General features: G+C 44.8%; 1 protein-coding gene across 1 annotated transcript in view; it reads left to right on the forward strand.

Annotated features, from left to right (window-relative positions):
* Positions 1–15,439: 15,439 nt before the first annotated feature.
* The window catches only part of ARHGAP11A (Rho GTPase activating protein 11A), a 237,228-nt gene continuing 227,502 nt past the window's right edge, over positions 15,440–25,165 (forward strand). The window contains exon 1 of the mRNA XM_029600193.1: positions 15,440–15,951. Within this exon, the coding sequence (XP_029456053.1) occupies positions 15,796–15,951 (156 nt within the window). The 5' untranslated portion in view covers positions 15,440–15,795. The remainder of the gene's footprint in view (positions 15,952–25,165) is intronic.

Here is a 25,165-nt window from a genome sequence, read left to right on the forward strand (position 1 = left end):
GAGACTATTTTGCTCTCAAGCAAGGTTCGGTCACGAAGGCCAGCTCCATATGGGAATGTTCCAAACTGGTTATTCGAGGGCGCCTTATTTCCCTGGCTGCGGCGTTAAAGAAACAACGAGAAAAAAAACGCTCGGACCTACTTCATTTGATCACCTCCTTAACACACCAACATGCTAGATCTAAGGCTCCTTCGCTCCTTAAACAAATTCAGGCAGCTCGTTCTGAATTACATATTATCGATTCTACACAAATCGCAAATGATCTGGACAGACTTAAGCAGCGACACTTTGAGGGCAACAATAAGGCGGGACGGGTTTTAGCTCGAAAGCTCAAGCAACGCCAGCTATTGAATAACATTGCAAAAATCAAGGACAAACAAGGAAACATACTAACCACCAGCAATGATATCAGAAGTAGTTTTATGAAATTTTATTCTACGCTGTACAGCAAAGCTACCAACATCACACAGGAGGACATTCAACAATACCTTTTACCTCTCATTTTACCAGTCATGTCGGATGAACAACAATCCTATTTGGACGCTCCGATCACCATGATAGAAGTTCAGACTGCTATTAAGGACTTGAAAAGTGGAAAATCACCGGGCCTCGATGGTTTCACGGGAGTTTATTATAAACAATGCCAAGCGCAATTACTGGAACCATTAGTGGACTTTTTCAATAGTCTATCAGAAGATGATCATCTCCCCCTTCATTCTAATGTCGCCGAAATCACTGTCATAGCGAAGCCGGGACAAGATCCTACTCAATGCGGCTCCTACAGCCCTATTTCTTTATTGAACATTGATCTTAAATTGTTTGCTAAGGTTTTAGCTAATCGTTTAAATGTAATTCTTGCGCAGTTAGTCCATAAAGATCAGGTGGGTTTTATACCTCAAAGGACAGCAGCAGATAATGTACGCAAAGTGATTGATATTTTATGGTGGGCTAAACACGAACAAACACCCTTAATTCTAGTAGCTGTTGACGCCGAAAAGGCTTTTGATCTCGTCCATTGGGATTTCTTATTTGCTACCTTAATTAAAATGCGTTTTGGGAAGAGATTTTTAGGCTGGATAAAATGTTTATACCACAACCCAGGGGCCAGGATAAAAGTCAACGGGCGCTATGGCGATATCTTTCCTGTGCAGAGGGGTACGAGGCAGGGGTGTCCCTTATCGCCTCTACTGTTTGCCCTCTTCCTGGAACCGTTTACCACACGCATCCGTGCCTCTCCACAAATTGAGGGTGTTACTGTTGACAGTAATAGTTTGAAAATGTCCTTATTTGCAAATGACATACTCTTGACACTTACCAACCCTCTCGATTCCTTACATGGAGTTACAGACGAGATCACAGCTTTTAGCGCAGTAACCGGTTTCAAAATTAACTTAGATAAAACTGAACTCCTAAATGTGTCGGCGGATCCAGCTATTATCTCGACTATAAAACAGACATATCCATTCAAGATTGCACAAAAATCAATTAAATATCTCGGGGTTCAAATTGGTCCTGACCTCCAACACCTGTTCCACCTTAACTATAAACCCTTAGTGGACAGAGTGAAAACTGATATGCAAAATTGGGATAGAGACTTTTTTTCTTGGCTGGGACGAATAGCAATTGTAAAGATGAATATTCTCCCTAAATTTTTGTATCTGTTTAATACACTACCTATTTTTATAAGTAGCGCCATATTACGATCCTGGCAAAAGATTTTATTTGATTTCATTTGGAGGAGGCGTCCCCCTAGGGTGGCCAGACGGATATTACAACAACCGTGGTTAAGGGGCGGCTTAGGAGTGCCAAATATAGAGCAATATTATATAGCTGCGCAACTCGCTGCCGTTACGGATATCTATAGGATGACATATGTAAAGCAATGGGTTAAGTTTGAAGAATTCCTAATAGGTGGTTACCCACTTAAAGCAATATTCTGGCAACCTCGTGATACTTGGCCTCCTTTTCGGGCATTACCTATGGCCTTAGGTACCACTATTAAAATTTGGAACAAATGGAAAGTGCGTCTTGTAGGCAATAGGACGTACTTTTACTCCACACGTCTCTATTATAACTCTCGTTTCCCTGCAGGACAAAGTAATAGTGCCTTTCAGAACTGGCATCGACAAGGCATTGTTAAGATGGAGAACTTACTTAGTGGGGGCACCCTTATGTCCTGGGCAGACTTACAATCCAGGTTCAATCTTCCTTGGCAAGACTTTTTAGCGGGTAGTCAGATCCTTCACTTTATGAGGACTCCTACCATATCTAAGGACTTGGCGTTAGGCAAAACCCTTTTTGAACATTTTTGTGAGCATGTGGATAAACAAAGAGGGATGATATCTAAACTGTATGATTTACTTCGGGGGCCAGCAACTCCAACATTTACTTATATGTTGAAATGGGAAACGGACCTGGGTTATACTATTAGTCCTGATACTTGGACCCAAATTTACGCTCATGCACACAAATGTTCAGTTTCTGCAACACTGCAGGAGAATTGTTATAAGCTTATTACTCGCTGGTACCTCACCCCAAGTGTTCTCCACAAAAGATACCCCCATATAAGTGATCAATGTTGGAGAGGTTGTGGCCAAGTAGGCACCTTCTTCCATATTTGGTGGTTATGCGATAAGGTATCGCCACTGTGGCGGCTTGTAGCACAATGGTTGGAGCACATTTTGGATCTTCAGGGTCTTTTAGATCCAGGCTTCATGCTACTACTACATCCACACATTTTGCTGAAAAAATCACACATGGCCTTTTGTCATCAAGTTTTTGTTTGTAATGATTTTTATTAAAGTTTTAGAAGAGGCATACAGCATTCGAAGATTAGAAAAGAAAAATTAGGTTCCGAACACTAAACAATAAGGAACCAAAAAAAAGGCCAGTTGTGAACCATAAACCATCAACAGTTCTGTACACTCTTATAAAATATCAGCAGTATACGAAACAAAACAAACAAAGCAAAGCAAAGTAGAGCAGAACACCCCACCCTCACCCTTCCCAGCTCAATCCCCACCCTATCACCTTCCCTCCCCCCTCCCAATTCGCTCAGGTGTGCAGTTGTCCAAACATTCACTGGTCAGCAAGTAGGATTAAGATACAAGGGATAAAGGATAAAGGATAAAGGATAAAAGGTAAACAGCCAAACATTGGAATACTGTCCGCAGAACACCAGGTAGCCTAATATTCATATGGATTCTAGCTGGCCCGTGAAGCCCAACATATTCATGAAAGGCAATACTTAACAACTTCTAGATTATTGGGTCAGATCAGATGCAGTTAAAGGTAGCGTCTGAAGGATGGGAGACCATACATTGCTGAATTTAGTTTGCTTGGCCTGTGAAGACATTGGAAGCGATTTACGCTCCAAGAGATAGAGTTCCAACATGGCATCTTTCCATTCGAGTAGAGATGGGGGCGCAGGTGAGATCCAATGTCGTAGAATGATTTTAAGGGCCGTCAGCCGGCTTTTATGAAGTAGCAAGGTCTTCGGCGCGTGCGTGGCCCCATGCAACGGACGAATTCCCAGCAAACATAGGCTCGCTGTGAAGGGCTCTGAAAAAAGTTGGGAAATCATAGTCCAAAATTGTTGTATTATCACACAGTCCCACAAGCAATGTAACAAAGAGGCATTAAGTTGTGAACATTTAGGACACGCCCCTGATAAGGCAATCCCAGCAAGGAAAGCCCTCCTTGGCCAAAATAACATCCTGAGGGTAACCCTGAAATGTAGTTCTCGCATGTACACACTAAGGACTGCCTTTTGTACAGCCTGGGCACTTAGTAACATGGCCTTGGTTGTAATTTCAGATCCCAAATCAGTGGACCAGGCAACAGAGCTACTATCATATATAGCGTAACGAAAAGACTCATGCAGATATCTATAATACATGGAAAGCTTTACCACTTTAAGCCCACTAATATGTATAAATCTCTGAAAAGGCCCATTGGTGATTGCCCTCTTACAGGATAGTACCGAATGCCGAATGTAACTACAAATTTGCAAGTAAGTAAGGCAATCAGAGGAATCAAAACCGAAATTAGTACAGCAGTATGCAAAGGAGTGAACATGATTGGTCTGTAGATCCATGAATGGGAGCAAATCTACGATTTCTTTGTCACGTAATTTGGTCAGAGTGTTAACAGGTATTCCCGCTGGTAGGTCCGGGTTATGCAACAATGGCAAGCAATACGATACCTTCCATTCAAGATTCAAGAACTGTCTAAGAAATTTCCAACAGTTCCGCAATCCCCTTACAACTAAGCCTTGGGACGTACTCCGAGGAAGATCCTCCCCAGTAGAATGTAATAAATAAGCCAGATTTCTCGGAAGGTGGGCTGCTTGTTCTAACCTTAAAATTTCTGTCGAACTGCTATACCCCAGCCACTCCCGCAAAGTAGGCAGTAAACAAGCAATATTGTAGTATCTTAAATTCGCCGCTCCCAAACCACCCTCTGATTTAGGTGCGATTAACGTAGTAAAGGCAATCCTGGCCCTTTTATCATTCCAGAAAAAAGCACCCAAAAGTTTATATAAGAGACGTATATCCTTTGATTTCAAATAAAAAGGAACCATCTGCAAGATGTATAGAAGTTTAGGGAGCAGAATCATATTTACCAAGGCTATTCTGCCTGAGAGAGACAGAGGTAAGGGCTTCCAACTCTGTAGTTTTAATTGGAATGTGCGCCACAGGGGGATAATATTGCATCTGTACCAGTACATAGGGTCTTTATGTATTTTGATGCCCAGATATTTAATCGTGTCTTGGGCCCAAAGTAAGGGGAAGTCTGGCCAACTGGGTTGGAGAGAGCCTGTAATATCTAGGGCTTCGGACTTAGTGAGATTGAGTTTCAGTCCCGAGAAAGTGCCAAAGGTCTGTATTGTCTCAAGTAAGAAAGGTAAAGTCTTCCGGGCATTAGAGAGCACCATTAGCATGTCGTCTGCAAATAACATCATTTTTTGTTCAATAGGGCCTGTTTTAATACCTGTAATAGAGGAAGATTGGCGAATTTTTTGAGTTAAAGGCTCCAGGGATAATATGTAAAGAAGAGGGGAAAGAGGGCAACCTTGCCTCGTACCCCGCTCTAAAGTAAATAAAGGAGACGTGGAGCCATTAATACAAATAAAAGCTTTGGGATCCCGGTATAGTAGTTGAACCGCTGCAAGAAATGACCCTGAAAAGCCAAATTTTTCCATGGCAGCAAAGAGATAGGGCCAAGCCACCCGATCAAACGCTTTTTCAGCGTCAAAGCTGACCAACAAAGGATCCACCAAGCCCTTGCGATGACAGCTCTCTAAAGCGATCAATAGACGACGAATGTTCACCACCGGGCGCCTACCAAATACAAAGCCCGTCTGTTCTGGGGAGATAAGGTCAGGCAACACAAATTTTAATCTGTTTGCTAAAATCTTGGCATATACCTTAATATCCTGATTGAGTAAGGAAATGGGGCGGTATGACCCTGGTTCTGCCGGATCTTTCCCAGGTTTAGGCAGTATCGTGATAGCTGCTACTTTCATTGTATCAGGTAATACCCCACTAGAGATCATATGGTTGAAGAGTGTAGTCAAGGACAGTACAAGATGCCCGCTAAGGGATTTGTAGAATAAGGAAGTCAGTCCGTCTGGCCCTGGTGATTTATGTAAATGGAGGTCTGATATGACTTTCGTTATCTCCAAAGACGTTATGGGTCTGTTAAGAGAGTCCCGTTGTAAATCAGAAAGTACAGGCAACTGTAAATTCTGGAAAAAAGAAGTCTGATTTAAGGTGTTTGGAGGTTCTGAGGCATACAGATGCTTATAAAAGTCTTGAAACACCAGCCCTATTTCAGACGTAGTGACAGCATGAGAGCCATTTGGTTTCTTAATATGAGAGATAAATTTAGAAGGGGTTTTTGTTTTGGACAAGCTAGATAATAGCTTGCCTGGCTTATTACCATGTAAAAATAATTTGTGTTTAAAGGAGAATAAATTGCCAGTGGCCTTTTGGTGTAATAAATCATTCAAAACCACCTGAGTTTGCCGAAATCTGGCTTCCCAAAGAGCAGTATTCTCCCGGTTCCACTGAGCCTTGTAATATTTCAGCTTCCGCTCCAAAGCTAATATTTGAGCATTCTGCTGCCTCTTTTTTCTTATGGTGTATTGAAGAATGTCACCTCGGAGAACAGCCTTGGCAGTTTCCCAGAAAAGGACTGGATTCTCCATGTGTTGCCCATTAAACTCAATATATTGCTCCCATTTCCCAATCAGAAATGCTTTAAAGGCGGTGTCGGTAGCAAGCCATTCCGGCATACGCCATTGAAACAAGGAAGGTACATTAGTGGATTCCCCCAGAGTGCAGAGTACAGGGCAGTGATCCGATATAACTAAGGTCCCGATCGCTGCAGTCTCAACTGTGGAGAACAGAGACTCCGAAATTAATATATAGTCAATTCTTGATTTAGTCGGGTGGGCCCTAGCATAGTGGGTATAATCCCTTTCAGACGGATGGAGTGCCCGCCATACATCAACAAGCTGTAAGGTACGACATAAAAAGGAAATACCCTTTCCCTTGCCTAAAGGAGACGCAGGACTGGTTGAACACTTATCCCAAAGGGGATCCGCTAAACAATTGAAGTCCCCCGCTAAGATAACAGAAGCCGAACCCGCCTCTGAAACCCGGGCTACCAACTGAGCAAAAAACCCATGATCATACTTATTGGGGCCATAAATGGATGCCAATAAAATAGGGGCACCATATAGGACACCCTTAATAATGATATACCTTCCCTCTGTATCTGACCATTGCGTTTCCAGTTGGAAAGGAACAGAACCTTTAATCAATATGGCAACACCATTTCGTTTGCTGGTCCCTGAAGAAAAGAAAACCTGCGTGTACCCCTTTTTATTTTTCAGCTTATTGTGTTCATTGTCTGTCATATGTGTCTCCTGTAAGAATATGACATCCCCCTTATCTTTGTGACATCTAGCTAATACTTTCTCCCTTTTGACCGGGGTGCCCAAACCCGCCACATTCCAGCTCAGATAATTCACCTTGGGTGCCATGGCATTAGATCATGAAAATAAGGCAGAGGAAAGTATGGTATACACTTAAACTCAGACAATGCAGTAAAATCAGAGCTACCCAATGGAACACATCCCCAGAACATGAAAACACAGTAAAGGAACAATGCATGAACCCAAAAATTACAAAACAGTAACCCCTGCACCCGCTGCCATTTGGACAGAACTTTCCCCTGAGCTCCCTTTCCCCCCACCCATCCTCCCCGTGCCCATCCCCTCCTCCCCCCCCACCATTCATTCCCCATCTTTGCAAGCTCTTAGTAATGAGAGTAGGAGCCAAACCGTGTGTTCAGGTGACCACCTCTTAATCATAAAGCAGCTAAAGTCAAAAATCCGCAATCATTCCAAACTTATCAATAAGGAAGTATCCCCTTTAGACAGTTAGCCCAAAGTACCAAAAAGAAAGTTAGCAAATCAATGTAGAGAAGGATTCCCGATGCAATCATGGGAGATAGGTTGAGAAAAATACAGGAAGGGAAACTGGCACTGCATCAGAGTCTCCGCATCTTGAATAACCGGGGCAGTACACCCCGGAAACGTGCCAGGGGAACTAACTTAAACTTAGAACTCCTTTGCAAATTTGAACTGATCTGATCCATGCCAGCGAATGAACAAATAACCTGCAGGCATCAGCACATGTCGCCTAAAAATCGGCGTCTGCTATAGCTCAAGACGAAGCTGTCGCTCCGGCGTCTTCTCGGGTCAGGAGGTGAGCTGATTGAAGATACTTTTGTGCTTCAGGAACAGTTTCAAAGGCCTGTGTTTGCCCTTCGTGCCAAATGCGTAATTTTGCAGGGTACTGTAATGCGAACCGCACTTGTTTAACCGCAAGCTGCGAGCACACAGGGCCAAATTCCTTTCTTTTCGCCGCAACCCTCGCCGAAAAATCTTGAAATATGCGAACTGGCTCATTTTGAAATTTAAGGGGTGAGACCTTCCTGGACGCGTGCCAAATCTTCTGCCGGTCCGCAAAGTCCAAAATACGGGCTATCACCACTCGAGCGCGTTGGTTCGGGCCAGCCTTATTTCCCAGGCGATGAGCTCGCTCTATTTTTAATGAAGCCAGCTGCTCCGGGATGTTAAGCGCTGATGGAAGCCACTGGGTAAGTTGATCTGCTAGATCCAAATCCGGTATAGATTCTGGGATCCCAACGAAGCGCAAATTATTTCGCCTCGAACGGTTTTCCATGTCCTCAATGCGATCTTCTTGCGTCCGGATCTGCTTCTCCATTTTGAGAATTTTACCCACCGTGGCCAACGCCTCGTCTTCAACAACTCCCACTCGGAGCTCTAATGTTTCCACTCGAGGGGGAAGTTCTGCCAGCGCAGATTGTAGCGTAGACAATTGTTCAGAGATCTTGTCCAATTTATGAGCCAGGGCCGCAGTTACCGCGGTGGTTAAAGCCAATATCGCTTCTTCATCTGCTAGGCCTGCATTCGGTTTTTCCCCAGCGGCGGCCATTTTGTCCTCTCCTAGCTTAGCTTTTTCTTTGTCTTTTTTCACCAACTTGGGAGGCATGGTGGCCGGCGATTTGCTCATATACCGATCGATATTCATAGGCAGATGACACAGATGTTCGGAGGAGCCTTAAAAGCTGCGGATGCCGTAGATTTGATATGGATCTCGAGGTGGTCACCTGGAGCTAGGGCAGACACGTCTATCCCAGATCACCACATCACGTGACTCCCGTCATCAAGTTTTTATTGCTACTTGTTTAACTATAGCCAGCTACTGGAAACAGAACACGACACCTTCTCTAACCATTGTACAACACAAAACACATTACTGTAAAATGGCGGCTATTACAGCAGAATTACATAATTCTTCACATAAATTCCAGGAAGCGTGGTCTCCCTACTTACAGTGGGAAACCAGGCAAGCAGAGCAGTGACTCATCAACCTTGAACTGCTTACTCCCTGCAGCTAAAAAGATGAACCGGACTCTAATCTCCTGATATCCCTTTTTCAGTTTTTCTATATTTCTTTTTTGTTTATTCAACTAGTTTCTCATCTCCAATAGTATCCCTTTTCATTATCTTCGTATATTTTAGTCACTATACTAGTGTGTGGGCTCATGGCGGGGAAGGGGACGGGAGGGGGGAGTTGGGAGGGGGGGACGGACTTGAGGGTTATACTTACCCGAATATATAATGTATACTTGTTTGGTTTGCAAAACGTTTATCATGATCATACTGTTGTTGCTTAATTTGCTTGTTATGACTGGGTGTTTTATACCTTTGAAATTTCATTAAACTTTAAATTGAAAAAAAAAAAAAAGAATAATTCTGTTCCTGATTCCTGTCTACTAGACTCCTTAAGAAAATCTTTTTCTGCCGTTTGTTATGTTGAGGGTCCTTACAAAACTTCTCAGTGTTTTCAATGTCCTGCTTGTAATACTAACAGCTGGAGGTGTGCTCACTGTAATTCTAAGACTCTAAGAACATGCCTTGCATGTGGGCATTGGGTGGTTCTACCTAAGCCAGAAACACCTAGCCCAAGTCTTTTAGAAATCATGCAATCCCTGAAGACCACAAGTTGCCAAATAAAATCACTGGAAACGCCAGCCTGACTGATTTTAATTCTGCTTCTATGCACCAAACTAATTTAAATCATATAGGGGTAGATTTTAAAAAGGGCGCCTTCGCGTACTTTTGTAGGCGCATCAGGTGCAAACAAAAGTACGCTGGATTTTAGTAGATACGCGCGTAGCCGCTAAAATCCTGGTTCGGCGCGCTCAAGGCTGCCGATTTCGTGTAGCCGGCGCGCGCCGAGCCGCGCAGCCTACCTCCATTCCCTCCGAGGCCGCTCCGAAATCGGAGCGGCCTCGGAGGGAATTCGCTTTTGCCCTCCCCTCACCTTCCTCTACCTAACCCACCCCCCCGGCCCTGTCTAAACCCCCCCCCTACCTTTGTCGGGGGATTTACGCCTCCCGGAGGGAGAAGTAAATCCCCGCGCGCCAGCGGGTCGCTAGCGCGCCGAGACGCAACCCGGGGGCGGTTCTGGAGGGTGCGGCCACGCCCCCGGACCGAAACCACGCCCCCGGGCCCGCCCCCGAAACGCGGCGCCGATCAGCCCCGCCCCTGACACGCCCCTGACATGCCCCCCTCGAAAAACACCGGGACTTACGCGAGTCCCGGGGCTCTGCGCGCGCCGGCAGGCCTATGTAAAATAGGCGCACTGGCGCGCAAGGCCCTGCTCGCGTAAATCTGGGCGGATTTACGCGAGCAGGGCTCTTAAAATCCGCCCCATAGCTAATGCACCTATAGCATGTTCAAATGGGTTAAAATCCTTACCTGAAAAAGCAGAATCTCCAATTGAATTCAGCACAGAGATCCAGAAGCAAACAGAAGCCCTGAAAACCCCAGCTTGGCTGGCAATCTGCAACGTATATGCCGTATTCGTGGGGGTCACGAAACGTATGGCGAACCCCCACGAATACAACGTATCACTAACGAATAAACCCCCACCCTCCTGACTCCCCCAAGACTTGCCAAAAGTCCCTGGTGGTCCAGAGGGGTCCTCAAGCGATCTCTTGCACTCGGGCCGTCGGCTGCTGGTATTCAAAATGGCGCCGATAGCCTTTGCACTTACTATGTCACAAGGGCTGACCAATGGCATCAGTAGCCCCTGTGACATAGTAAGGGCAAAGGCTATCGGTGTCATTTTGAATACTGGCAGCCACGACCTCCCCAAGACTTGCCAAAAGTCCCTGGTGGTCCAGCGGGAGTCCTGGAGCGATCTCCTGCACTCGGGCCGTCGGTGGGTTGTAGTAAATTAAATTTAAAGGGTTGGAATGGGGTTTTTTTTGGGAAACGAATATGTAACTAATGAACAGATTGGGGTCCCCCGAGAATGGATGCAATGGATTTGGGTCCCGACGAATACCGAATGGGACGAATCTGTCCCTGCTGCACATCCCTACAGCACAGCAAGTGAGGGCACTGCTTGGTTCGGTTCTGTCCCCATCAGTAGAAGCTGTGAGCCCAGCACAGCTAATTAATCCTGCCTCTAGAACCCAGCAACCTGTTAATGAGCTTAATGCTGACGGCTAAGGAAGAAACTTGCAAAACTTTTCTTCCTGCTGTTTCAGAATTCAAAACATTCCACAGAATTAATGCCAGCTTGTTGTTCTGCCTCCAGGTACCTTCAGCACTTCTTGTCATCAAGTAAGTGAAGTGAAAATCCTGTTAAATCCTTTGCTTCAATAGAAGCTCAATCCTTTAGCCACAGTTCCACCTCAGTAACTAGAAGACTCGTCCAGATGATCAGCTCCGTCCGGAACAGTCCAGTATGATGGACCTATTCCAGCAAGTGCATTCTTTTTTAGCTGAACCTTTACAGGAAGAACCTGCAGCCATAGCCTTGTCCCAGTGGGAACCTGCTTTGTCTACCCCTCTGCCACCTTGAGGGACTCCAATCCAGCCATGCCGCTCCAGGAGAAGCCCCAGTTTACCATGCCAGCGTTTCAACTTTCCACTCACCCTGTGCTGATGAGACAGTTTTCCAAGGATCCTGAGCCAGTGGTTTTACACTTGTCATCCTGTGCCTATGGTTATGCTTTTCAAACCCTCTGAGTCCTGCCCATACAGCCTGACTGCCAAGAATGGGGTGCTCTTCCACAACTTGCTTGCCCAGAAGGGGGCACTCTTTCACAACCTGCCTGCCCAGAAGAGGGTGCTCTTTCATAGCCTGATGCTAAGTGCCCAAGAGAGTCACCCTCTCTTGGAAGAGGTGCCCCCCTTCTAGGCAAGCAGGCTGTGGAAGAGTAGTTTGAATATCCAGCCTTCCTGCTATGTTTTGTCTTGTCACTCTAGCTGAGCCATGTCTTGTTTTACCTGCACATAGCCCTCATAAAAATTGGGACCCAGGAGGAGAGGTTTTTAAAAGGAATGGGTACTGTTTGGATTTCATCTGTTATACAGTCTTATATTACCTCCCTGATTCCTCTCCACCAGCAGAGACCCTCAGCATGGCTCATTACTAGTCTTGTCAAGTTCCTCCTCATTGCCCTTGCCACACCCAAGTCCCAGCCCTATGTAAACCCTTCTTGCCATATTAGCCTTGTCTTCTCATGGTGACACTTCTGGTTCCATGATCTGACCCTTGTCTTGCCTTGCCTTGTCTTGTGGCCAACAGGCCTTCTGTCTTGCCTTGCCTTGTGGCCTTCGGACCTTTTAGTCTTCTGCCTAGCCTTGAGGCTGTTTGGCCTATTCTGTCTTGAATCCTGTCTTAGGGCCTTCAGGCCTATTCTTTTCCAAGCCCTGCTGCCTTCAGGCTTCTGTTATTTGTTCTGTGTTCCCCTTATCTAAGTCCTGCCCAAATCTGCCTTGTTGGTCTTGTTCTGTCTGTTCCAGTTTCGTCCTGCTTGTATCAGAGTCCTGTCTTTGCCTTGTCTCACCTCTGTGTCATCTAGTTCTAGGTCCTGCTTAGTGGCCGGCCGGCCTGCCTTGTCCTGCCCACCAAGCCTGCTTGCCTTACCTGCCCACCAAACCTTGTCTCCAGCCTGCCTTGTCCAAGCCTTGCCTATGTGAACTCATTACTATAAGGTACTGCTGCAGAGACCTACTGGCCCCCAGACCCAGGGGCTCAATCTGCGGGAAAGGGGGCTGGCTAGGCAGAAGACCGGACCTTGTCTTGCTCTGGGTCCTTCCTTACAATGCTGTGCTGCTTCCCAGGTGGGTTTCCCCAACACTGGGGCCTGTAACACTGAATTTAAAGGCATGATAGAGATTTTATTTATTTAAAATCTTTTCTATACTGTCATTAAGCTAGATGCCGTCACACGGTTCACAATAAGGCATATAACTTCATGTTGCTTAAATGTGTTAAATTATATCAACTAAACAGGTGCCATCAAATACTGTAACATAGTTTCATATTAAATATTAATTGGTGGGTGTGATAAGTCATGTCTACTTCTATCTATATCAGCTATAAGATAAATTAATACTTAAATCTAGTCCTTTGTTGTTGAAATACAATAAAAATAAAATACACACAATTCGAGTAAGATGGTGTGTGTGTGGGAGTTCTGCTGACCGCATCCTACATTTCCCTGGATTCTACTCTCCATTCTCTTTGTGGTATGCTTGTTTGAGATACAATAATCACTTCCCCCCACCCTCCCTTTTTAAAATCTAACCCTTTTTTGCAAGCAGTTAAAATCGTTATATAGAGGGCTTGATTTTCAAAAGCATTTATACACTTAAAAATAGGTTTTACATGTGTAAATGCACTTTATCAGTGTAAGTGGGCTTTTGAAAATTGCTACAATAGTAGTTACATTTACATGTGTAAATCCTTCTGAAATTTACCCCCATTGAGTTCAACACGTTATCCTTAACCATAAATGGTGTAGAAATCCATAACAAACATTCCCATATTCATGAGATATACAGTATACACCTCCGTCACAGGCAAAATGTAATTTAAGTCATTCACAAAATAGCTATGAAAAGGGAAGTGCAATTACTAGGTGATTTCAATTTGCCAGATGTTTGTGAGGTCATCTAGATTGCCTGTAGGAAGACCTGGTCCAGAAACCAGTAACAGAACTGACACATGAGGGGTAATACTGGACCTGGTGTGTGGGAAGAGTTCTTCTGATGTCAGGCAGTGGTGGTTTATTTAAAGGCCTGAGACCTGGAGTTCAGGAAAATTAACTTGATTAAGATCAGAAGTACCTCATTAAGTCATTAACTGATGGGATAAGCTAGGGGAAGTAGAAAATAGGGATGTGAATCGGGCTTCGGACGATTGAAAATATCGTACGATATTTTCAAAATCATCAGAAATCGGGGGCTCCCCCAAAACGATAGGAAAACCCCACGATATTGTTCGTGGGGGTTTTCTTTATCGTTTTGGGGAGGGCGGGAAAAACGGCACACAAAAATAACCCCTAAACCCACCCCGACCCTTTAAAACTAATCCCTTAGCTTCCCCCTCCCTCCCGACCCCCCCAAAAACTTTTTACAGGTACCTGGTGGTCCAGTGGGGGTCCCGGGAGCGATCTCCTGCTCCCGGGCCGTTGGCTGCCACTAATCAAAATGGCACCGATGGCCCTTTGCCCTTACCATGTGACAGGGTATCCGTGCCATTGGCCAGCCCCTGTCACATGGTAGGAGCACCATTTAAACCCGCGCCATTTTTAAAGATGGCAGGGTTTAACTTTTTTTTAATCATACTTTCTATCTCTAATGATGATACTTCTTTGAAATTAGACCATTTAGAGGAGAGGAGGTGCAGGGGTGATATGATACAAACCTTCAGATACTTGAAAGGTTTTAATGATCCATGGTCAACAACAAACCTTTTCCATAAACCCTGGCTATAAGGACTGGCTGTCCTTTTTAATTCTTAGCCCTAGAAAGCAGACAAAATAGCTCTCTTTCAGGTATCAATTTCAAATCTGCCCCTTTCTAACAAACAAGGCACAATATTTTACTAATATAAAGCCCTATTACATTAAGCACAACTAAAGAACAAAATAAAATTGCACTTAATTTCACAGCAAGGCTTGGCTCATGAAGATCCCAGCTCCATGTGTTGCTACATGAGATCAGGTTGGTGTTTGGGCTACCTCTGCCCAATTCAATACTTAAATCTGAGCATGTAAACCTCCCTAGGGTCTCCTGTGCCGTGGGCAGCCCTAACTAAGCCTTTTCTCTACTTGGATTGCTGGCATGGTAGATTCTGCCAGGCAGCCCCTACTCCATTTTGTATGCTGGTATCCCCAGGCTACCACCCCCTCACATCCACTGCTCCGTGCAAGTGCACGGCTTGCACAGTGTGTTGCGCTGGCCCTGCCTCTTTGCTCCATCTTGTCCTATTCCGCTAGCTTGCATTCACACTCCATCTTATCGAGTCCTGCCCCACACTCCGGACCTCATTGCACTTGATAATTTGTAATGTGGTCCCAGCATAACAAAGCTTGCCCACCTCTGGGCTAGAGTGCTGCATGAGAATGCAGAGAGTGAGACTTCTTCTGGCTAGCCGCAGGCGTTTCGCTGCCCTTACTATTAGTTTTTGTCTATCCAGATGACCAATAATTTTGGTCTTCACAATAGTTTGTTTATTTCGCTTGGCAGGACGTTAGTCTCACCAGTCTGGGGATTTCACAATTCACCCTTGAAAAAATTAGCTATCAAGTACGATAGCTGATTTGAATAATAAGTTTAAAGCTTTGACAGCCTTACAGCTCACGAGTTTTAAAATTGTAATTCAACCCCATCAGAGAAAAATTTGACAAACCCTAGCTGCATGCCATTTCAACGAAGGCAACAACCGTTAATGATAAATTCAGTCATTATTCTGCGTCATATAAGCTCGTTTAAGGGTATTTGCTTTGCTTACTGCAATCATTCGAGAAATCACGTTGTTACGTCATCGCGCCGAGCCCAGTGCTGACTTGCCTTTCTCCAACAAGGGTGCATATAGAGATAGTTTGGGTAGATATGGCTTTCTGCATGGGGGAAAAATGTAACTTACAGAGAAGAAATAGTATGCCACTATATTGCCGCTCGGGAGGACATTCATTTGAGTCAGGCAATGTGCTCGGTTTCTTTGTTGCTATAGTGATGGGGTCTTGATATTTGAACTGTGACTGGCGAATAGGAGCGTGGTGCGGGAGCGACGCGCGAGGTTTTGTTTCGGGTTGTCGGTAAGGCAGAAGGAAAGGTTACTTATTAGTTATTAATATTCGCAAATCGCAGAGGAGTATACTGCTATGAAGCAACTGATTGATTATAAAGCGCTGGTGCAAGTGGCTATATTTCAACAGCTCCGGTTTTACGGAATAAAATTGAAACATTCGCACTGCAAAAATCGGTCGATACTGGAGGGAGGAAGAGATGGAGTAACTCCAGTTGTGCGACAGGAGAGAGTGAGTATAAATAATACCCTGTGGGAAAGTACAGTGGGTAATGTTCTGCGAGCATGAGGATAAATTTAGTGTATGCTATAATAGTAGTGCTAACACTAAGGTACAGAAAGTACATCATTGCTGTATGAGTTTAAATGCAAATGGTAGGCTTACGTACTTCCTGCTTTTCAATAAGTTTCAATCTTGTTTGACTAATAAGTAGGAAAAGGATGCAAATGTATGACTTTTGTAATGCTTTCCAACATTGATTTGTAAATGGGTTTGTAGAGGAGTATGTCTATGTTTCTGGTTTGTGTGAGATGGAGGGAGCATGTATGGTATATTGGGTGGTAGGTGATGGGTGGCAAGTGTAGGACACGGCTCAACAAACTCTGGGCCTGATCTAATAAAATATGAACTAAAATTTAGTTCATGTTTTCTTGTGCATTAAAAATTGAGTTAACTTATGCAGTAAGCTAATGGTATATTAATGAACTGGGAGTTTAAAAAAAAAAATAAAAAGCTTGCTAACCCAGAAATATGTATAGAAGATATTCTTAGCATGCATAAAATAAGATTTAGGCATATAAAATATTTTCAATATATACAGCATGATTTGTGTGCACATAAAAATAATGTAAGCACAAAAGCTGTATAGAGAGAGGAAGAACCAGCAAGAAAAAGAAGGTGATAATGCCCTTGTACAGGTACTTGGTGAGACCTCACCTGGAGTATTGTGTTCAGTTCTGGAGACCATATTTTAAAAAGGACAGAGACAAGATGGGAAGTGGTCCAGAGAAGGGGCAATCAAAATGGTGTGTGGTCTATATTGGAAGACATATGAGAAGATGCTGAAGGATCTAAATATGTATAGCCTGGAATAAAGGAGGTGCATGGGCGATATGATACAAACCTTTAGATACCTGAAAGGTTTTAATGATGCACAAACTTCAGACCTTTTCTGTCAGAAAGGAAACAGTAAACTAGGGGTCACGAAAGAAAAGATGGGGGGGGGGGGGGTTTGACTCCGAACCAATGTCAGGAAATATTTCTTCACAGAGAGGGTAATGGATGTTTGGAATACCTTTCCGGAGGAGAAGAAGAAAATAGTCAACAAATTGAAAGGGGTATGGGATAAACACTGGATCCCTAAAGGCTAGGACAGAAATGAAGAAGAGGGTGCATGGGAGTAACCTGCATGGACCGGCAGTTATTACGCTTAACAGAAGCCATGGGAATTACTACCCTCAATCAATAGACTTGATGCTTTTGACTCAACTTCAACATCACTCCCTGCTTTGAAAAGGGGGGGGAGGGGACCTGGATACAGACAACAACCAACATGGGCCCTGACTTTTACAGTCTGGGTTACTGACACACAGACATAAAGGAAAAAGCACTGGATGGCTTCTATGGCCAAGTCCAAAGCAAAGAACATCAAGCAGCATTGTCTGAATTATCAAGAAGGTTCCTCACCCAGTAAAAATGTTGATTACAGTAATTTATAGATTTGAGAGTTGCTTGGTTTTGATTGTAACTATTACTACCCTTATCATAAGGCTAACTGCACAGAGCTTGCTGGGCAGACTGGATGGGCCATCTGGTCCTTTTCTGCCAAAATTACTATGTGTTTATGTATATTATCTGTGCATATAAAAGTTATGTGCTTAAAACTTGATTTGTACGCTAATAGTTCAATATACATAAATTCCGAATACAGGACCACTGCATTACAAGCTCTGGGTTCCTTTCCATTGATTAATCCTAAATTAACTGTATTCTGTCAGGAATTATATTTCCAGTGTTGAGAAACCATGCATTAAGCTTACCAACTCTCTCTGCATTGGGGAGTAATAGCTAATGCCTTCATTAACATGGGATTTAAATGGAGATGTGCTAATTTGTACGCATAATTATTTGCAGGTATTTTTGCACACTTTTTAGCAAGCAAAACTCCTTGCTGTTTTAGGAATAGTCTGCGCACACACACTATGCGCACAGCCCTAATGCACCTTCCTACATCAGGGTCCTGCGTGCCAGCCAGATCACAATGGTGATCAGAAAATTTAGGTGTGATACCTAGGGCCTGAATCGGTAAAGAGGATCAAGAAGTGTCAGGAGGCTCTTTGGTACAATACAAGTATTAAGAATGCATTAGCAGTAAATTTGAGAGATTGAGATTATCCTTAACATGCTATGGCTTATGAATGAGGTTCATTCTTGTCAAGGTATGCACGAAACAAACCCAATTAGAGAAATTGCCCATGAAGAGTATCAGCAGCTGGTGCATTCAAAGAGGAAGAGACGTATTAGCGGGTCAGTGAGAGAAGAGGGGGGGAGAGTCAGCAGACCTGTTATGGGCTGAAGAGGAGTAGGTGGTGGGCAAGCCAATAGAAGAAGACGGTAATGTTGGTGCCTGCGCAGGCCAATGAGGAGAGTTGTCAGTGACAGTGTGGGCAGAAAAGAGCACTGCATAGTCTCTCAATTTCTTCTACCAGTCAGTAGACACTTTTGCTGCAGGCCTTGTGGTCCGCTATTTCTTAAACAGCTGACTCTCTTTTTTTGTATTTTTGCATATTTTCATGTATATTAAAATAATTAACATACCCAAAAATAAATACCCCAGGATATTCCTGTGCACTCGGGCAGGCTAGTTCACACCAGTGGGTAATGTACCTCTGCCAGCAGAGAGAGACGAAGAAAAGCTGACGTCACGGACATTTAGTCCTGCCCTGACATTAGCTCGCCAATATTCTTCGTCTCCAGCGGATGGTGGACATGCCTCTCCCTATTGGGGATTACTTTGGTAAAATAAAGAGGAAAACTTAGAAGATAGATTTAGACACACCGCTTGAGCTCCTGAGATGACACCCATTTGGTCCCTCCCTCAGTTGAGCGCTTTAAGTCTGGAAGCTTGACAGGCATAAACTTAAAAGAGGAAAAAAAAGGCAGAAAAGAGGACGAGGGGGTGCTCAATTCCCCCCCCCCCCCCCCCCCCCCCAGCCGTTGATCTGAATGTGCTCTCAGCCAGGGGAAGGCTGATCTCAGGTAACAAAAAAGGAAAGAGTAGGGAAGTTCTAGTTCACCTCTTTTTTTTTTTTTTTTTTCTCCTTACTGGGTCTTCTTTCCCTTTTCGTTTGTTCCTCTGCATCTCTTATCCCCTTTTCCCTCTCACTTCTCTGGGGAGTTTGTGTAGAGAGGAGGTGGCTTGGGCTCAGTGGGTTGAGGAGCTTTTGGCTAGGCCCCGTTTCTCTGGCTCGATTTAGTAAGCCACATGGTAGGCCGCAGCGGCATTGCTTTAGGCGTGTACACGCATTCTCGCCGCATGGCAACGTCCTGACATGGGTGCAGTACTTAGCTCGTAAGAGTTCAGCATATATTTCATTCTGGGGTTCTTGTGCGCATACGCTCGTGGCCTAGATATGAGCGCGTATTTACGCATTCAAATCGGGGGGGGGGGGGGGTATTTGTGCATGTACATGCGTAGCCTAGTTTTGAGTGCCTATTTACGTAGGCGCTGTTGGTGTGCACATAGAAAGTCGCCTAAATCAGAGAGCAGGAAAACTATGGCGCTGGGGGACAAAAGAAAGTTCCCATATTGGTCACCTTTCACAAAGCATCCTGTTTTCTTTTCCTTTTTGGATATGTAGGTAGGGGAACAGTTGCAATTCCTGAAGGTCGATGCCTTGATATAAGCTGTTACCAAACGAACCACATTCCAGTGGAAGGAGGGACAGCTCTAACCAGATGCTCAAGATAGGAGGATTCGTGCTATCCTTAAGCAGGCCTCTGGGGCTATGGCAATACATTTTCCAGTTGTTTCTTGATGCTGCCAGGTGGCTCGGGCTGCTTTGCATCTCTCTCAAGAGACATGAGGAGCAGAGTCCGATAGCTGATCGGTGATGGAACCGGGGGCCGCATTCTTAGCCGATATGGTCTGTGACTTGGTGCGGGGGGTCACTAGAGGGGTGGCTTCCATGTTAGCATATAGGTGCTAGTTGTGGCTGCAAAATTGATCAGCAGACACTATTTCCAAGTCCAATCTCACAAGGTTACCCTTTGAGTTCTTTTATTTGGCAATGAGTTGGAGAAAATGGCAAATAGCTAGGGGGGAGGGGGAGTCCAAGGTTCTTCAATTGCCGAAGGGCAAGAAGGCCACGTCCTGTCTTTTTGGGACGAAGGGCCACTCCAGGAATTTCTGTCTGTTTCATCCTTGCAGAGGAGCATCTACTTAAAGGTCTTGACCCTTCAGAAAATCTCAGCCTTTCGGCCTAAGAATCCTTATAAGAATGCGGGCTCTGGGGCTGGAGAAACTTGATCTTCACAATGAAGGTGTGAGAGCTCACCTACTGGATTAGGCAATAGGCAGTGTCTATCTTACTTTTATCAAAGGTGGCCTCAGGTTATGGCAGACCTGTGGGTCCTGGAAGTAGTGGGTGATTGCTTTGCTCTGGAATTTCTCCAAATTCCTCCAGATGCATTTATGGTCTCTCCATGCAACTCTCTACAGAAGAGATTGACAGTGTAGACTACGTTAAGGAGGCTGTTGGATTTGAAAGCCGTAATTCCTGTCACCAGATCGCAAGAGAAAATGGGACGCTATTCTAGTAATTTTATTGTTCCCAAGAAAGAAGAGGCGGCTTTTTCAGCCCATCCTGAATCTGAAAGGAGTCAAGCGACATTTGCTTGTGGCTCGTTTCAGAATGGAAACTCTACATTCCATAATACTGGCAGTACAAACTGGAACTTATTACGTGTCTCAACCTGTGAGAGATCTATCTGTGTATTCCCATTTTCCAGTAAAATTGTTTCCTGCGCTTCACTGTTTTGGGATGTCATCATTAATTTCAGGCCCTTTCAGGCTGGTTACAGTGCCCAGGACCTTCTTTAAGGTCATGGTGGCGGTAGCGGTTTCTCTGTGCAAGGAGGGCATTCTAGTCCATTTGTATCTGGCTGAGTAGCTGGTTGATTTGGGCCAAAAGTGTAGAAGAGTCACTTGGCATCTTTCAGGAACGAGGCTGAGTGAACTTGGCCAAGAGCAGTTTACAGCTGTCTCAGACTCTAGCGTATCTTGATATGCAATTCAATATGGAGCAGGGCAGGGTGTTTCTGCCAGGGAGTCACATTCAGAATTACTCAATGTCAAGCTCTGATGAGGACTATTCGCCCAATCGTGTGGTTTTACCTGCAGGTTTTGGATCGATGGCAGCCACATCCCCTTCGGCACACCTTGTTCTCTGGGTGGAATCCGCAGTTACAGGAGTACACAGTGGAACTCCACTTGCCATTAGACAGGAGCGTCCAGTTTGCATGGTGGTTACAAGCACATCGTCTCAGAATGGGAGTTTGCTTAGAGACATCAGACTGGTTAGTGCTCACGACAGATGCAGGCCGCCTGGGTTTGGGGGGCTTACTGTCAAAAGTTGATGTAAGATCACTGGAATGCTGAGGAGCAGCAGTAGACATTTAATTGGTTGGAAGCAATTGCAGTTCGACTGGCATGCTTGCAATTCGCTGACCTATTGGAAGCTCGGGCGGTAGGGATAATGTTGGACAGTGGCCTACATCAATCATCAAGGCGGAACCAGAAGACAGCAGGTGTCGGTGGAGCTAGATGCGCTCATGGTGTAGGCAGAACAACTTCTCCAGGACATAATCTGCCTCCCACATTGCTGGGAAGGACACTTTAAGAGCCATCTTCTTCAGCAGGCAGATCTTGGACACAGGAGAGTGGGAGTTGGCAGACGAAGCCTTTCAATTCATGGTGATGTGCTGGGATCACCAGTACCTGGGTTACTGGCAACCTTTGGAAATGCAAAAGTACCATGGTTCTTCAGTCACAGAAGGTATTTGAAAGTGCTGGGCATCAATACTCTCATTCAGGTTTGGCTGCAGAGCAGAGTGTTTGTGTGTCTTCCCGCCATGGCCAATGATAGGCAGGGCCATTCGGAAGATTACAAGTCAGACTGAAATTGTACTTCTGGTGGCTCCAGATTGGCCCTGGAAGCAGTGGTATGCCGATCTTCAGAGGCAACTGGTGGATAATCCACTGAAGAAGGACGTTGCATAAGGGGTCCATACTGCATGACGATCTGGGTCAGTTTTGTCTTACGCTTTGGCCCTTGAGAGGGCTTGGTTGCTGAAGCGTGGTTATTCTTCTACAGTGATTGCCATTTTTCTCTCGGCCAGGAAATTATTTCTAGTATATATTAGAGTTTGGAGAATGTTCGATAGCTGGTATGAGGAGTGAGGTTTTCATCCTCTCAAAGTTGAAATTCTTCTGGAATTGGAATTTTTACAGGAAGGCATGATTAAAGATTTGGCCTTTTAACACTCTGCAAATGCAGGTAGCAGCTCTTTCTTGCTTTATGGGGTGAGTCAATGGTGGACCCTTGTCTTCCCATCCAGATGTTTCCAAATTTTTGAAGGGAGTTAAGCATCTATGCTCTCCCTTGCAGCTATTGTTGCCTCTTTGGCGAGTCCTGCATTTTGGCCACTGTGTGGTTGCTCTTTGCAGTTGCTCACTGTGAAAACTGTTTTTTTCATAGCAATATGTTCACCGCGATGGATCTCCAAGTTGCATACTCTTATTTCTGTGAGCCATTTCTACGAATAACTCGGGGGGGGGGGGGGGGGGGCGGTACAGCTTAGAACTGTACCTTCTTTTTGCTGAAAGTGATTTCAGAGTTTCATTTGAATCAGTCTATTTCCCTGCCCATGCTGGACAGCGATAAAAATGAGCATGATTATTATCTGTTGCATGCCTTGGATGTCAAGCGCCATCTTGTGTAGTAGAAGATTAGTTGCTCTTTCAGGAAGTCTGATCTACGGTTTGTGCTCCGTGGTGGAGGTAAACAAAGAGGACCAGTAACACGGGCGACTTTAACCCATTGGGTGAAAGAAATCATCACGGCCACCTATGTGGATGCAGATGTCCCATTACCTAGACAGGTTAGGGTGCATTCCACTAGAGCTCAGGCAGTTTTATGGGCAGACCTTTGGTTGTCGTCTCCCATTAGATTTGCCGAGCAGCAATGTAGTCCTCCTTACACACTTTCTCCAAGCATTACCGCTTGGACGTTAGGGCTCAGGAGGACACGGCTTTCACATATGCAGGGTTGATGGGGCAGCGAGTAGCCTCCCTTCCTTTTTGGGAGTAGCTTTAGTACATCCCACTTGTGTGGATTGGCCTGCCTGAGTGCAGAGGAATAAAATATGCAGGGTTAGACATTTTGGGGATCAGAAATCCAAGGGGACAGTATTCCAGGGGTGCGCAAACAGGATGGGGGGGGAGGGAACAAGCTTCCAGGGGGCCGCGAATGTCGTACCGCTGGGGAAGGTGAATTCAACCACCGGTGGACCTGATCCCACTGGCGGCAGAGCAGAGGAGGACACCCTGACTATGCAGATCCGTGATATTAAAAATGGACAGGACGAGATCAGCATAGAGAAAGTGCTACTCTCGCCAGTTCTAATACTGCAGGCCTGCACAGTCTGGAGGAAATTCTAGTCCTGCCCATTTTTAATATCACGGGGCCTGCCTTCAGTGTGTGTATGTATATGGGAGCTTGTGTTTTTCTGTGTGAGAATGAGGGCCTGCCTTGGGGTCTGTCTGGGTGAGAGCCTGTGTGTGTATGAGGGAATCTGGGGGAGTGTAAGCTTTTGTGTGCATGGGGGGGAGAGGGACTTAAAGCCTGTGATGAGAGTGTGTGGCGTATGAGAACATGCATGTATGCGTGAGAGAGATTGATCATGCAAGTGTGTATGTGTGAGTGAGAGAAGTTAAAACTTGGATGTCCCCCTAGCCCCCCCCTAATCCTCGACAATCTCAGGGTGACTGGAAATCAAGTTCCCAGGTATAGAAGCAGGGGCTTTTTTTTTAACCTCATTAGTTTTAATTATTGGGTGTCATTTGATCTGTGTGCTGTTTTAAAATATTTTATTGGTGCTTAGAAAATTTTAAAAAAAGTATATAATTTTAATAGATGTTCTTATGTGTTAGTAGTTTTGAAATATTTATTCTTGTATTAGCATGATTCTACTATTATAATTGATGCTTTGTTTCTTGATTTTGTTTTATGAGGAATGGTTGTTTTGTCATTGTTACACTGTAGACAGAGTCTGGCTTCTTGGAGTTTCCATTTCAGTTTTTGTCTGCATATTGCTGGATCTAATTTGTGATCCTTTATTCTGTATTTGGTGAGGATCTGTCTCTGCTCTAAGTGGGACCAAGGGGAGAGATCTTGCTAGCATGTAGTGTCTGTGTAGAGATCTATAGCAATTGTTTCCTCAGTAGTGTGCTGTATTGATATTCTGGGAATCAGTGTAATATTTACAGTGCTGCTTTTTCGCAAGTATGGTTCTTGTTTGAGTTATTGGTGTTACTATTGTTATAATTTAAGATTACAGTATAGATTTTTAGTGTCTTTTACACTGTGTCTGGCAGTGGAAGGAGTTTGTGCTGAGTTACTGTGAGGTGCTTGTCTGGAGGTGGTGTGGTATCTGCTTTTCTCCAAGGACAAGTAGGATGGTAGTCCTCACACGTGGATGACATCATCAGATGGAGCCCTGATGCAGAAACCTTTCTTAGCATTCAGATAGATGAATCCAGAACCAGTGGGTTATGCACCTCTACCAGCAGATGGAGATGGAGCAAAGCTGACGACATAGTATATATATTCCTGTAGTGAGATCAGCCTGCCAGTATTCTTCGTCTCCAGCAGATAGTGGTTGTGCATCTCTCTACTGGGGACTGCTTTAAGTTTTAGAAGGAGAAAGAAGGAAATGTAATTCACCCCACACTCCTGTGGTGTTACCATATGGTTCTGCCTTCAGTTGAGAGTTCTTGCGTTGTTTTCTGTGGTCCCTCAAATGAGTGCCTTGGTCCGGTAACTGTTTTTTTCAGCCAGCTTAGACTTAGCTGTTAAAACAGCTGAAAGGTGTAGTGGGTGCAGGAAGCCAAGCGCGACGGTGAAGGTATATGCTCTCTCTCTCCCCCCTGCAGTCTGAGATCAATTCTGTTCTTGCCTGGGCTCTGCCCATCCCAGCTAAAAAAACAAATAAATAATTTTTGTTATAGGAAGCAGAGTGAGTTTTGTGGGGTTCCTCTCTACTTTGGTCTCTGTGCATTGATCCGATGTGTGTTCCCGCATCCGTGGGAGTTGGGGAATGTGGGAAGCTGGCGAATTGAGCAGCCCTTTGGGCTAGGCCCCGCACTCAGGCTTCTTTGTTGTTC

The sequence above is a fragment of the Rhinatrema bivittatum genome, chromosome 4 (assembly GCF_901001135.1).
Source record: "Rhinatrema bivittatum chromosome 4, aRhiBiv1.1, whole genome shotgun sequence".
In the NCBI taxonomy this organism is placed as follows: domain Eukaryota; kingdom Metazoa; phylum Chordata; class Amphibia; order Gymnophiona; family Rhinatrematidae; genus Rhinatrema; species Rhinatrema bivittatum.